The following is a 15,412-nucleotide window of genomic DNA, read 5'->3' as shown; positions in this document are numbered from 1 at the left end:
GGGGGGGGGGGGGGGGGGGGTGTGGGGGGGGGGGGGGGGGGGGGGGTTTTTTTTTTTGGGGGGGGGGGGGCCTTCGGGTGTCATCAAGGGTAGAGCTGTAATTGGGCCTTAAAAGTTTGGCCCGAAAACGCCCGAGCCCGACAGAGTTCGGCCCGAGCCCGACCCGTACATTTAGTTTGACAGCTTTTTAAAAGCCCGAACCCGTTTACAGCCCGACTGTAAAGGCCGTCTATCAGCATCATTAGAGTGTCGGACACGCGCTTCGCACCGCGATCGGGCACACGCACCACTCGGCGGAAAAGGGAGAGAAAGAAAAAAGAGACTGCGCCGCACGCACAAAGCTCCTTTGTCTTTCGTAAAAAATGAGTCATTTATACATTTTTTAACATCATTTATTCATGAATATCGGAGGCTATAGGCCACTTGGAAGTTGGAACAAAGAAATTAATTAAGTCCTCCAGAGACCAGCCTCCGTTTCACCTCCTCAGGATCCATTTTCACGCTAATCGAAATGCATCAGCTGACCGCTCATATACCATGCAGCCCGAAGCACAAGCCCGAGCCCGGCCCGAGCCCGTGAAAAATAATAGAAATTAAGCCCGAACCCGACCGAACCCGTCGGGACCCGTCGGGTCCCGTCGGGTTCGGGCAAAGATCTTCAGCTCTAATCCAGGGCTTCTGGTTGGGGTAGACCCGGATACGTTTGTCCACTGTGACAGTCTCTATGCAGTTCTTAATGTAGCACAGAACACTGTCTGTGAACACCTCCAGGTCCTGATGTTCAAAAACCACCCAGTTGGTCCTCTCAAAGCATTCCTGCAGCTGCTGGGAAGCACCCTCTGGCCATGTGGTAACAGGCTTTGTGATGGCAGAAGCAGTTTTCCTGAGGGGGACATATGCAGGGATAAAAAGCAAGGACAAGTGGTCGGACTGGCCCAAGTGTGGTAATGGTCTTGCCCTGTAGCCCAGTTTGATATTAGAGTATACCTTGTCCAAGGTGTTATCTCCTCTTTTAGCACACTATGCTGCCTGCTATGATATTCACAGCGTCAGGATACATGCTCTGCTTATTGGTAATGCTTGCATGCAAAAGTCCAATAGCTGAGCTGGCATTGGCATCCGGTGGGATGTAAACAGCTGTTATCATGATCACAGTGAACTCCTGTGGGAGATAAATGGGCCTGCATTTAACAGTCAGATATTCTAAATCTGGAGAACAGTGACTGTCTATAGTCACTGTGTTAGTACACCAGCTGTTATTGACGTACACACAGAGGCCCCCTCCTCTGCTCTTACTGGAGTCTGCTGTTCTGTCATGGCGCTGTGTGGTGTAGCCTGCTAGCTCAATGGCCGAATCCGGGATGATTGATGAAGCCAGGTCTCGTTGATAATCAGAATGCACGCATCCTTCACGGTGTTGTTCGCTGCAGTCTGTAGCCTCAATTCATCCATTTTGTTCGCGAGAGATCTGGCATTCGTGAGAAATAGGCTGGGAAGCGGTGGTTTGAGTGGCTGCCTCCGTAGCCTGGCTAGCCTGCCAGCTCTGCAGCCTCGCCTGCGCCTCCTCTCTACCGGGACAGTAATCAGCCAGAATAATTAAATTCACCTATGTGGGTTCAGCGTGGATGTGCCGGGCCTTTAAGATTTACTTTGCGCTTCCTACTTCTGCACATTGCACAAGACAATGTGTGCACCAAGACAATGTGTGCAACCTGTGCAGAAAATGGTCAACAATGTTGTGTAAACACAGAAATGACCATGACAGATCATACAGATATTTTGTCACACAATCATGTCACAGTATAAGCTTGGCTCAGGTTTCACTGGAAAACCTAGCAGCGGACTTCAACTTGAGATACTCGTCAAAATGTAAAGGAGAAAACAATGTCATCTTGTCAAATGTGTGAAATACTTTGCCACCCTGAGTGCCACAACAGCTCAATTCAACCAAACTGTGCTTTCCATTATTGTCTGCTCGACTTAAATTGCTTTTTTTCTGTTTGATGAATAAAGGCAAAACAAGCACACCAGGTCCGTGAGACATCCCGGGTCAGCGTACCAGAATAATATCCGTGCCGCAGCAGGACCAGGGGCCAGCAACACTCACTCACTCACTCTGCACTGCATCATGTCTGACCTTCAGCCTGCTAAGCACCCGCTGCCTCACGTTCACCCCCCCCCCCAGGACCGACACCCAAAAATAGACTGCAGTCTGACACATGCAAACATCACTACCATGCGCATGCATGCTAGCTGTATGTAAGTGTATTGTTTGCGCACATAAAAACAGGCTGACACTCACTTTACATCTCACTTTTCACATCCTCTATCACACTATCTTTAGTCCCTGATGTGTTTCAATGCTCCACTCTGCTCTGGGGTTGTCTTACTTTATCGTCCGATACGTATGAGTCACACTGTCAAACACATTACACTGAAGTGGGACAGCTGTGTCCACCGAGGCAGTTTTAACTTTTCACATACTTACAGCACTCTATGACTTCTAATGCATTGCTAACAGGTTGGAAAGTGTTTAGGGCTTCTGCAGTAGAATATGCTGGACATGTTATCTAGTGGCTACTGCTATATAGTTTTGGTTTAACGTGCTTCTATATACTGTACGTCTCTCAGATTTCTGCCTATGGCCCAATACAATGGAGGTGAATGGAAAGTTCAAGCTTCAAGCTTTGAAAAATGTGAAAAACAATGTCCTTGTTACTCAGTATAATCCATAGAAAACACTGTAGACTGTTTTATTTAGGGATTCGAAATAAAATGATGATAGTTGTTACAAATCAGATAAATATAAAATATAATAAATGGTGGATGGACCAAAGATTTAATCACTACAGTAATAAGAAAAATAAGTAAAATACATAACAGTGAAACATTAAACTTAAAAAAAATAATAATTCTGAAAACTGAAAGACACTGAAAAGCTCTGGAGAGGTGAAAGGAACTGCGGGGTTTGTCACCGCGAGTAACCTAAACATTACTCTTAATCATTTGACATTATTAATCATTTGACATCATTAAACATTTTATTTAGCGCAACTTTAAGCTTCCATACTTAAACAATACAGGGCGGCAACTTAGAATCATTTTGTTAGGTTGTCTATTGCCTGTACCATAAAAACATTTTGCTTGGGCTTGTATTGAGCTTGCAGCTGAGGCTTGCTTGATTGCACTGGTTATGGATTGAGGGGCGCTCAGTCTGACAGCAGCAGTGGCAGCGATGAAAGCTTTGCTCTGTGCTGATTAGGCCTTGTATACACTGGGCACTATGAGGGACGACTTATGATGGCTCCTCTGACCTTTCTCTCGACAAGCACAGAAACCACTAATGCCTCGTTACTTTGCCCACGCACACCTCTGTCTCTAACTCTTTATACTCCCCTATAGATAACGAATCATGTCGGAATTAGAAGTCACACCGGCTGCAGCTGTGTTCACTCTATGCAATGCTGTTAATCACATTCATATGCTGAATGTAGTTGATCAGACCCCTCAGGCCACACTGAGAGCCAGTCTAAGGAAGCTCATTGAGGCCTATTGACGACTCGAGCATTTTCTAAGTCAAATTTGAAATGACTCAAATGACTACAGATTTAGTGCAATTTGATTTGGGTCGGTGAAGTTTTTCTTTTTGGTTTGGTTAATGTCAACATTCTAATAGTTCATAAAATATAACATATCAGACTTGGTGGGGAATAGAACAATAAAGTCCTGGACTTATTTCCATCATTGTGCGAGGTTTAAGAAATATTAGAAAATAGGAACTTAAAAAAATAGAAAATTGAATCACTTGTACAAAGAAGTGCATTTTTTTTCAGAAAGGAAAATAAAACGATATATGATATAATGACTGTGAAGTTTTTCAAAACAATGCCATGTGTTTGTTTCTTTAGCTTAATAAAGGTAGTTTACATAGAACAGAAAAGACTTGCTGATGTGCTCTTCAATAATCTTTCTCAAGCTAGTTTTTATGGTGGACAAGGAAAAAGGAAAAACGCATTTATTAAACTAAAATTCTACAATATGTATTGAAAAAAGTCAGCTAAAATCTTTATGATGCTCAGGGTGTGTCCACACCTTTGACCTATTGGAGAGATTCAGCATAACATAAAAAGTGTGCCCCTAGCCTGAACTCAAATGTTGCATTTGTCTGTAATAATGACACACAGCAAATGAAAAAGAATACCTATTTGATCTTAATTGAGTGACCGATGATTTAAGATCATTCAAATCATTAACTGTGGTGGCACAGCCCTCTTTTAATCAAGAAAAGGAATTAATGAATAATAAACCCAATCATTTTAGTGGAGAGGTGGGCTGATCTGACCAGACCTGAGCTGAACTCTCTCCATTCTACATAAAAGCTGGACAGGGAAACAAAATACTGCAGATAAAAGAGAAAAGTGTGCCACTAGGTTTTACTGTCTTTTCACTAATGCAGAAGAAAGAAAAAGGCTTTTAAAGCCTGCTAAGAGCTTCTTAAGGGGCACGCGTGTGTGTGTGTATATGTGTGTGTTTCTCTCTCTCCCTCCCTCCCTCCCTCCCTCAGTAAAAGAGCACAGTGTGATTACAGAAACAGCCCATCCTCCATCCATCCATCCATGCAGGCCTTTGAGAACAGAAGGTAATGTCGGTGTTGGGAGGGGGCAAAGAGCCCAAAGACACAAAAATGTAGGTTGCCATGTCCCTGTTTTTCAACTGAGGATGTAGACACCGGTTTTGAAAATCTCAAGTTTTTAGCAGTAAGAAAAATTGCCAAAAACAACATCATTAAGTCCCCCGTTTGTGCTTTGAAAATATCACAAGCAACCTGTTTTCTATTTCATACCTCATCCCTTCCTGTCCTCATTTTGAAAGTTTAAATACATGTCAAAAGTTATTTTTTTAGTGATTAAATTGAACCATGTGCAGAACAATCTATTGATATGCTCTGACTGAAGCATACGTGGGTGGCATTTCCACTTAAAAGCCAGAGTGTGAATCGTAATGAAGTGAGGAGGCAAAACGAAAACGAAAGGGAGGGGGAAGACTCCATCGCTAGGAGCAATGGGTGTACAAACAGCAAACTCACAAAGCAAGGAGTGATTCATTTAAAGGGATTTTGTGTATGAGCCAGATTTAGCCTCTCAGCTTTGCATTCATATACAGAGAGGATAAATAAAGAACACTCAGGAGAGAGACAGAAGGGAAATATTAAAAGAATTGAGGAAGGAGAAGAAAGTTAACAAATGTACAGAAGGAGGGGAGAAAAATCTAGCTTTAGAGACATATAGTAGAGAGAGAGAGAGAGAGAGAGAGAGAGAGAGAGAGAGAGAGAGAGAGATAGATGGATGGATGGATAGACTTAACAGAGAATAAAAGACTTGAAGACTTAAAGAGAGTGAGGCATGCCAGTTGGATGGATGGAAGGATGGTAGGACAGTATAATTGGATTAGAGGTGTAGAAAATTAAAAGTATTTGCTTTGTATCCTCCTCCAGCAAACAGGATCCAGTGATCCCAAGTTTTCCCACATTGAGGAGTCTGATAAAGCTGTGACAGCAAGACTACACACATCCTAGAGAGGCCTTAACAAAATATATACAGCTATGTGTGCGCATGGGTACAAATGTAACATGTCTGAATGTGGGCTCTTGTATGAGGCCTGTTGCCACATCTATAAATGGGCATGAATAACACTTAGCATGAGGTGACAATCAAATGATATGCACAGCCACGTGGATTAAGGTTGAGTATGGCTCAGAATTCATATTGTAAACCACTGTTCTGCAATTAATGTTCATTGGCAAATAAATAACAGCATCAGGTGTGTATGTGTGCATGTGTGTATGTGCTTGCGGTTGAGCAATCAGCAGCGCAGCTTGAGAGCGTGACAAAAGCGAAAGCTGTGGATGAGATCATGCATGTGTTGCTGGGCTTTGAATCTTGGACGTGCTGACACATTCAACACAATGATTCAAACAATACACAAACTGACTGAAGCGCCAACCCACACACACACCCACACACACACACACAGAATTTGACCTAGAAAGTAAGTTTGCTCCATCTCACCCTGTGTATGTCCTCTTCAAACACGGCTTCATGGACGCTGCATGCAAAGAGCGCCGTGGGGAGGTCGCTCAGATCCATCATCTCCTCCGCTAAGCCGTCCTGATCGTTGTCCCCAAACACCATGTCCTCTTCCTCCTCCTCGTCCTCTTCAGGATCGCTGCTGTAGGCCTCTGAGCCATTGCTCCACGCCTTGGAGCTCTCTCGCAGCATGTTGAAGCCTTTTAGGAAGGCAGCTGACAGACAGGTGGGGACCACAGAGGCTAGTGGGGAGAGGGGAGGTTAAGTGATTGGAAGCTGTTAGATAAGGTGAATAAACTGGCTGTTTGTGGAAAAGCGCGCAAAGAGTGAGGTGGTGAAAAGTACAGGGTTGCACTTAAGTGTCTGTGATGATACACAGGCTGTGCAATAAATAAAAGAGAGAAATGTAGAGGGAAAAGAAGGAAGATGAAGGACAGATGACAGTAAAAGATGGAGAGAAGAGAGAAAGATGAACAGGAGGAAATAGGAGACAACAAAGAGGAAATATGAGACAACAGAGAGGAAATAAGGAGTAAGAATTAATAATAGAATAAGTTTAATGTTAAACTCTACTTTTAGGTTAGTATTCCTGATTAAAATATTCTGTCTGATCATGGTTCAATTATATCTAGGCATTTGCTGGTGACTATGAGAAAGTCTACAAGTTGCTCCAAGTCCATAATAAAAAATAAATAAAAACAATTAGTGAATTGTCAATTTCCCGGAGGCCAATGTGATGAATTTAAGTCGCTGGTTTTGGCCAGCCAACAATGCAAAATCCAAAGATATTCAGTTCACTATCATAGAAGAATAACAAAATCAGTTCATATTCACATTCACATTCGAAAGGCTGGAAGCAGTGACTTTTTGATATTTGCTTAATGAATGACTTGATTAATGTTCTGTATGCTAATCGATTCATAGTCATCCTTTTACAAATTAAAAAAGGAAGCACCACGAGGGAAAACATGATTATATACACACTGATTATAAAAAAGAAAAGGGTCAATGACCCTTATGTGAAACTTCCGACATTGTACTGGGGATAGAGTGCCATCTAGTGGGACATTTAACCGACTGAAGGTTATCTTTCATATTTAAATTACAATAGCATTTGAAAATCAACCTGATTTCAAATAAATTAGGAAGACACGGTATGCATACAGACCAAAATCTGTATCCAATTGTCATTTAATATCTGTAGAACGACGTGCAAATAGAGCACGCGAAGGTAATGACATCAAAAACATCACATGTCCACAGTATAAATGGCCGTAGATGATGGTGACATCAACATTTGCATCGCGTGCACTCTAAGGAACTCCATATCACGTAAAGGGGCTCCAGCAAGATGTATCAATCACAAAAGTAACAGATTCCCTCGTGAAAACACTTTGTTTCCAATGCGAAATGCTGTTTAAAGCTATAATAAAGAGGGAGTTCAAACGAAAGTTAGCACAGAGTCGTGGTTGCAAGCTAACGGGTGAAGTACTTACTGTTTTAATTTTCTTTTCGAACCGGTTGAAATGCGAATTTCGTGTCCGTTATTACTCACCTCACTAGTGTCAGTGAAAGCGGCCGAAAGGACCCATTGTAAGTGGACTAAAAGCAGTCTTTTCAGGCGACTTTGTCAAACAGATTGAAGCTGCTCTGGTGCTTTTTAGACTGCTGTCAGACGCGTCGGTGTTTGTTATTACTGGATTATTGTGCACTTTCTGATGCAGCCTACTACAGCGTCAGGAACCGCAGGTGAGACCAATGAAATGCCGGTGGAGGTTCGCAGCGACCAATGAGGCTGCAGCAAGGGGAGGATGCCTCGCTTTAAGAGTGGTGGCTTCTGTTAGCTGGCTTTAATTTGACAACTCGCCAAATCAGCCAGTCTGTATATGTCATATGTCAATCAACTGTCTCATCCACTGCGTAAAGAAAATGTAGGCAAGTCACATCTCTCCAGACATTACATGTTGCTAGATTAATTACAGTTCAGTTCTCTGATCCACCTGTTGCACACACAAAATAAGGTAGTACTGTTGAAAGTTTAATGTTAGTTCCTTAGTTTTTTAAGCTTTGAGTGTGTACGATTTTTTTTTTTTCATTAATTTTCAAGCAACATGAGGTCACAGCGTGTCAAAAAGAAGCCAGGTAGGTCAGTAGGATTTTTCACACACCAAATTGCATACTGGATTATAGGATTATAATGACTCCACAAACACTGCTAAATTAATTTGAAAGTGTTGTTTTACGGCCACAGAATAAATAATCATAGCTTCCATAGACTTCTTAGAGTGTAGTGGTGTGCAGTTTCTAAGATAGATCACTCTACAAGGGAGGTTTTCCTTCTGGAAGAATGATCCACTATTCTATGGCAAAGTTTATGACTGTGCTCTGATACTGAAGTATCAGAGTACATTGTTAGGACATTTATTGTTTGCACTTTTCACCAAGAAATAAGCATTTAGGACAGAAAAAGTCAGTCCCCATCTGGTGAGAAACATCAGTGAAAACCAGGTTTAGATGGCAGTTTTAATAACAAGACAGGCTTCAGTTGGTTTACAGTGATGTAATGAGTTTATACACACACACAACAAACCTCAGTTGATATCACCAAAATAACTATGTACAGAGTACTGTGGCAAGGCTCTCTGCTTTATTAACACTGTAGAAATGTATTGCTACATACGTAGAGGTGGAGCGTATCCAATTTATGCAGCCATCCATTCATTATGAAGTATTAAATAATAAAATGCCTATTCTCTTATTGCTGGATTATCTTTTAGCTTGTAAAATTTTAATGGGAAGGTTACATTTGAAAAACGTAACAAAATGGTCATTTTGCAACATTAAATGCATACCTAGTTTTAGTTGTTGATTTGTCATCAGAAACTTCAAGGCATCAGGTTAAAGGGGCAACAAAATTCATTTAGCCAAAAACTAAATGTAGACATTTGCTTTCTCCAGTAGATTAACTATTTATACTTATAGTGCACATTTAAATATTTGTGCATTTCTCTTCTATTTGAGTCATCCAAAGTGATCTCACATAAAGGTTCCAGATTTTTTGTTCCAATACACACTGACAGATTACACTTGCCTTTTTATAACCGCTACAGTGGTGCTTTACTCACCTACCTGAGTTATGCACCACCTTACAGTAATTGATCCAGTATACAGCTACTGTTTAAGGCACACTAAAAGCTAACCTTAAAATTAATAAATACATTACAATAAATTAGAACATCTGCACCCATTATTTGGTCACATCAGGATAAGTAGTAATACAATGAAATTCCAAAAACGAGGCAAAATTGTGGAGTTAAGACCGCTCATATACAGTAAGAGAGAGCTAGAGGCAGATATTTAAAGACAAAATGTTCATTGGCAAGTCTGCAGCTACGTTATATAACTTTGACGAGATTTGAGGAGTAACTTCACAATCCTCAATGGAAGAACAGATCCCTATATGTTCCCTTTAATGAGCGACAAATTGCTTAACGGTCATGGAAGTGAGTCCTTACATCTCAAAGCTAACACAGAGTGATGGCAGTAAGCTTCAAGGCACAACACCATCTCTGCTGTCATATTAAGCATGTTTGTGATTCCACCACAATGTCCAGCAGCTTCAGGTCTCTTCTGTTCATTTTTGGAATTAATACAGCTGTAATCTTCTCACAAAAAGGAATGCTTCTCAAGATCACGTTTTGGTTTTGAGATTTCAGAAAGGAAAGCATGTGGATAGGAGTGTAAAGGCAGAGTCAAACACCCAGTGGACACCTCCTACTGGGCTTAGGTTTGGTCTTGTGTATATGTTAAAAGAACTGAACCTTTCAAGGTCCTTGAATGTTGTAGATAGTTGAATGAAGGAGAAAAAAAAAAAAAAAAATATTTGGTTTTAATCTTTCTTTAGGTCAGGCAGGCTATGAGATGCATCGGTGGATCTGGAGCCGACTGGTGGTTGTTCCAGGTTGACTGGTAGAGGAGCAGGAGCCACTCCATCGTTGTTGACCAGAGCTCCATAGGAGAAAGCACTGTTGGAGTTAGGCTGAACAACCAGGCCCTTGTCATGAATAGTTGGGACACCTGATAATGGAAAGGACAGGTAGGATAAGGTTCAAGTAAGGAACTGTGGGTTATTCCTACAACGCAAAATTGTATATTTGTAATGGCCGGTATATTAAGTGTTTAAAAGTAGACCGGGAAGGTTTGAAAATTTCAAATTGTAACAAAAGTGTTTAAAGCTTTAAAGAGGCATTAGCGTAGACTGCCATTGTTGCAGATATGTTGAGTCTTGTCTGTTGTAGCCACACTTTTTTTTATTTTTATTTTTTACATAAGACATGTAAAAATCTTTAAATTCAGTATTTATGTAAAGTTTATACAAACCATTAACCATATCCATAGTGACATATGGCTCAAAGGTCTTGGTCCTTTTCCTGCTTTTGGTGAGGAGAAAGACCCCAAGGAAACAGAATGCAGATCTGTACAAATCACAAAATATTTGTTCAATACTTCAATGTATGCCTTCACATATTCACATCAAATGTCTGTTTTCTAGGTTTATTAGTGTTTGGCTATTAGCATTATAAAATAATGTCACATGCCTTTATCACAGCAGACATTTGGACTTGTAGTAGGAAATGCACAGGTGTTACCAAAAACATTAAAGATGGCTCTGTTCTATTCTCGTGTCCCAGTAAGCCATGACGGTGCGACAGTGAGTCAGAATGCACAATACCAGGACCCTGAAACTAAAGCAGCTAAATGCAATTCAGCCATCATTGGTTTTATTATTCACACCTGGGCTTTTCCTACTGTGACAAGTCCAAATGTCTTTGTCAGAAAGGCCTATGATGGACGACCACTCACCCCAACAAAAACATGCAGATGTGAAGGACGTCTTCATTTTTAAACTCTAAGTAAAACACAGCACCTGAAATACAGAAAAAAAAGAAGTCTTTGGTGACTCTGAAGGAGCAAAGCAGAGGGTTTTACTCTTTTTCTATTGTTCCAGGCAGTGATTTGCATACACCGATTAATACAGGTCCGATTGAAAGCTACCTGTCAAAACAGAAAATCAGCAGCAAAGAGTCGCATGACTCACCAGCTACAACGGCAAAAACGGTGGAGAGGATGTAGTTGACACTGGCAATCAGAGAGGAGTCATACAGCTTACAAGCTTGGGAGAGAAATCTAAAAAGGCGATAACACAAAAAAACAAACAGTGACCGTTTAAAGAAAGCCTATTGGAAGACCATGACTTAATTTAGTTCACCCTAAAAACTTAAATAGCAAGCCAATGTTAGTGTTTAACATCACAACCTATTGACCACTACAGCCAGCTGCAGCCACCATGCTAAACACACTTTTAGGCAATACTTCACTTCGATACCACTTGTTCCTGTCACTCACCTGGCCTGGAAGACCACTGAAGCCACCATGCACACAAACATGACGCTGAAGATCGGGTAGTCAAGCTGCATGTTGCCCTCGATGGTAAGAACCAACATGCCTGACACCGCCTTCACTGTGATGACTGTGACCGAGCCTGTGCAGCAAAGCACAGTTAAATACAGAACAAACCACAGAGACGGAACAGCTTAGATGCATTTTAAACATTAAAAACGTGACAATGTATTCTAGTAAAGTATGGTAAGTCAAGACTTTATAGATTGTTTGAAATTGACTGGCTTTAATGCCGGAGACTCACCCAGTAACGCGACCAGCATCAGAATAATAACGAGGTAGTTAGCACTGCGCCGTTTGTAGAAGTATAAGAGCAGGCAGAATGTGATGATCTCCAGGAGCTGTCAATAAGGGTAATAGCAACAATAAACACTAAATTAATATCAAATAAGTAAAACAGGAAGCACTGTAGTCGTTGCCAGAGACAAACATGTATGCTGGATTAGAACACAGATCGAGAAGGTTAGGAAATTTGATGTGTTCAATTTAAGTTTGTGGATCACGATTTGTACAGTACCTAAAGGAGAAGACCAATGTATGGTTTTGGTTGAAACTGACAGAGGATTTGATGGTCATTACTGCAGCGTGTAGTGTTGTAAAGGAAATACCCCACTAAGTATCTCTCAGACAGTGTTGACGATGTTCTACTTGTAACCAGTCTTCCTCTTTGCTAACACAGTTGTCCAGTGTGTGTGGGTGTGTGTGGCATATTTATTTAAGGTTTTAGAGACTTTTACCCCTTGGAACATTAAATAATGATGTAATTGTTTGTGACAATACAGAGAGTGACTATCCTCTTCATACCTCTGTAAGATGTCTTTAAAGGTTATAGAGACACATAGTGGTAACTGGTATTCCACCTAATATGACTCATTTGTGACTCACTGACTGAACCACACAGCATATTTTCTTTTCAACACTACAAACCTCAGCCTAAAAGATGACCACTGAGTAGATATAAAACCTTCGACAGTCTCCTAAAAACATAGAACATGAGTCACCAAAACTGTACTGCAGTAGCCTAGAAATCTAGACGCACCCTAGCGGCAGCAAATTCAGACCCAACATCTTGATGTGGGTCTGGCATTGTCAGGCTAGTACTGCAGGGCTGTTGTGTTGCTTTTAAAGGTGTTATGGAAGAGTATAAATGAGGGATGCAATAGGTGTGTAGAAATTGCATTTTGTAGGCCCACAGGTGTAAAAGAACATTTCTAACAATACTGTTACTGTGTAAGGACATTTGCAGTTAGACTTTTTGTTAAGGATATACAATTTGTCTATATTCAACATGTCTATACATTCACATTTGGGTGTTACACTTGAATCAATCGTCTTACATCCGTCAATTTGAAAGAAGAGGCAAATTTAGTCAACTGTGTATTGATGAGCCTTGTGCTTCTGAACTACTTCAGTAAATGAAAAAATCTTACCAGATACAAGAGAACAGGCCATCCTACAAAGTGCTTCACAACGTTCTCTGCTTTGAGTTTTTCATGAGAGTTTGGTCCAAATGCTACAAAGAGGTATGTTCCTCCTATGGTTAGAATACAGCCCAGGAAGGACAGTCCATAGCGCTCTGAAATAACATACAGTCTAACAATTACATGCATTCAATTCCAGTAGGAAACGTGACATATAGTACATGATATAGTAGAGAGACTGTTAACATTACAACTCAACAAAGAGTACTTTTAAGTACTTATGAGCATTATAAGTACTAATATAAGGTCTTACATATACTGAAGCAGCTGAGTAGGCAGTATGTAGTTTGTTAAGTTCGGCATGAGGCTGATTAAAAATTTGCATACAATGGCACATATTCCATGCTATTTGCATAGGAGTGTCTTCAGTTACACATCTATGCTGAACTTACTCGCAAAGTCCTTTGGCTTCGATTTCTCGCGCAGAAAAATAAGACCCAAAATTGAGCTAGCTGAAAGCAAAAAGAAAAGCAAGACATTAATACAAACTTTCCTTTTAGTTTGTTTTATGTATACATTTGAGAGAACCAATATCCATTTCAGTGAACTCATTTTCTAATACTAGGGTACTAGGGAATAAAAACTCACAAAGGACAGACACAGCGTTTAGAGGTGCTACGAGAGCGAGGGGGGCAAAGGCATAGGAAACAAAGTTGGCTCCCTCCCCAAGACAAGTCAGAACAAAACCACACCACCAGGTCTTAGTGCGGTAGAAGACACGCAGGTCCTTGGTTCCTGCTAACGTCACATGGCTGTATTTCTGCAGTGAAAGGGGTCCAGCAAATAGACAGTTAGTTGGGTAGCTTAACACAAAGCAAACATCGAGGGTATGGTTAAATCAAACAAACAAAATGGTTTTGCAGTAGAGATGTAAATTAGACGTACAGACAGAAAAGGAAATAGGGACAAAACCAATGACAGTGACAACTGTATATTCATCCATATAAGTTTCTATTGAAGGCAGATAATAATGTATGACAGCCTAGCTCTAAAAGGGTTATTATTACAAGGAGACCCTGATGCTATGTTGACACAGAGCACTAGTATAAGAGGACATAATACACAGAAATGTGAGACACAAAACTATTCCATAGGAGACATAATATCCATACTTTTAAACAAATACTTTATTATCAAGGAAGTTTTTGTTGAGGACAGAGGTCTGTACCTGAATACTTAAGGAGATGCTGACAAGCACATTTCCAAAAAGAGCAAGTAAAGTCCCAATGAGATTATCCTACAGAAGAAAGACAAAACATGTATTAAATGATGTTAGATAAATGATAAATGATCAAACTATACGTAAAACTTAGTTGTAACTTAAAACGACTATTTCACGTAAGTATTTACAGCCAGTCCATCGGCATCTAACTTAGCCTCCAGTACTATATGGTATCTTCAAAGAGTTGCTATAATATGACATTTTAGAAGTGAAAAGACACAGAATGCAGGTACATAAAACACCCATACAAGTGTTTAACACTCGCTAAGGAAAGAAAAAGTAAAACTAAAGTATTAACAGAGGCTTAAAAAGTAAACGTTTACCCGTATGTTAAGTGTCTCACCGTGTAGGAGCCTCCGTCGGCTCTGCTGATATCCATCTTGTTCGCCTTCAGAGGAAATTTATTAATTATCTGCAGTAACCAGACATTCAAATATTACATATTTCATGTTGCCGCTGTGACATTATGTGTTTATCACTAATTTCTTTGTGTTTATCTGGCATTACGCTGAGGCACCATCTTCAGAGACGAGGGGCCGCATCTCACTTCCGGGATTTGATTCCACCTGTTTCAGGGCTACGCCTTGACGCACGACAGTTACGCTTGAATGACGTCACCTTGGACAGTGACGAGTTTTTTAATTGATAATTAAGATAACATAGCGGATTGTTCATGGGTGTCTTGTCATTTTTATAGGACTAAAAGAAGACTTCCAAAGTATTCCTCTATTTTGAATACGTTTCCCATAGTTTACTGTAGTCTACCCGGTTGTCTGCAGTAACCTACCAATTGAGGACAGTAGGCTGTGCCATTGAGCTGGAATTGTTCCAAGAGCATTACCACACTGAGGCGATAGATACATTGTACAATTGAACTCGTATGACAGTAAATTATTGGGTATCATTAGAGCACTGCCCGGGCGTCATTAGCCAGACACTTAGAAGACAGAACCTAATTATTATCAATTACAACCAAACTACATGTTCCTGAATTTGGTGACATATAGGGTATTTATTTCTTCAAAAAAATCTTTATCTGAATGTATGAATGAAAAAAATAATATTGACTATCTCACCATAGCATCATATTATAATCCACCATGACTAACACTGATGGTATGTTTTCTCTTCTCTTTGTGTCATTGCAGCAGTGAAGGAGGGAC

At 40.6% G+C, this 15,412-nt stretch overlaps 2 protein-coding genes across 4 annotated transcripts in view; both read right to left on the bottom strand.

The window, feature by feature from the left end:
- Nucleotides 1–7,788, bottom strand: part of rcan3 (regulator of calcineurin 3) — a 44,725-nt gene extending 36,937 nt beyond the window's left edge. Inside the window, exons 1-2 of one of the 3 annotated variants that reach the window (XM_039786379.1) lie at nt 7,642–7,788; nt 6,069–6,466 (exon numbers count right to left, since the gene is read on the bottom strand). In XM_039786379.1, the coding sequence (XP_039642313.1) occupies nt 6,069–6,278 (210 nt within the window). In that variant the 5' untranslated portion in view covers nt 6,279–6,466; nt 7,642–7,788. Of the gene's footprint in view, nt 1–6,068; nt 6,467–7,582; nt 7,601–7,641 lie in introns of those variants that run through there. The other 2 variants (XM_039786380.1, XM_039786381.1) reach the window with 2 other exon arrangements.
- Nucleotides 7,789–8,595: 807 nt separating this feature from the next.
- nipal3 (NIPA like domain containing 3) lies at nt 8,596–14,833 on the bottom strand. Its single transcript, XM_039786845.1, has 11 exons — nt 14,593–14,833; nt 14,196–14,264; nt 13,616–13,787; nt 13,420–13,479; nt 12,977–13,122; nt 11,791–11,887; nt 11,493–11,628; nt 11,185–11,273; nt 10,950–11,013; nt 10,467–10,561; nt 8,596–10,163 (listed from the first exon to the last, which is right to left on the bottom strand). Exons 1-11 carry the CDS (start codon nt 14,626–14,628, stop codon nt 9,976–9,978), a joined length of 1,152 nt encoding a protein of 383 aa, XP_039642779.1. The 5' UTR covers nt 14,629–14,833; the 3' UTR covers nt 8,596–9,975.
- Between the last annotated feature and the right edge of the window lie 579 nt (nt 14,834–15,412).

The sequence above is a fragment of the Perca fluviatilis genome, chromosome 20 (genome assembly GCF_010015445.1).
Source record: "Perca fluviatilis chromosome 20, GENO_Pfluv_1.0, whole genome shotgun sequence".
NCBI lineage: Eukaryota > Metazoa > Chordata > Actinopteri > Perciformes > Percidae > Perca > Perca fluviatilis.
The sequence above is the reverse complement of the archived record's forward strand: the minus strand, read 5'-3'. Positions and strand labels throughout refer to the sequence as shown.

Excerpts from the sequence above, each read along its gene's own strand:
- nipal3 (XM_039786845.1), bottom strand. The coding sequence starts at position 14,628 with ATGGATATCAGCAGAGCCGACGGAGGCTCCTACACG. Across the intron at positions 13,123-13,419 it reads GAAGCCAAAGGACTTTGCGA|AGCGCTATGGACTGTCCTTC; the intron begins GTAAGTTCAGCA and ends ATGTTATTTCAG. Across the intron at positions 11,274-11,492 it reads TCAGTGGTCTTCCAGGCCAG|ATTTCTCTCCCAAGCTTGTA; the intron begins GTGAGTGACAGG and ends TCGCCTTTTTAG.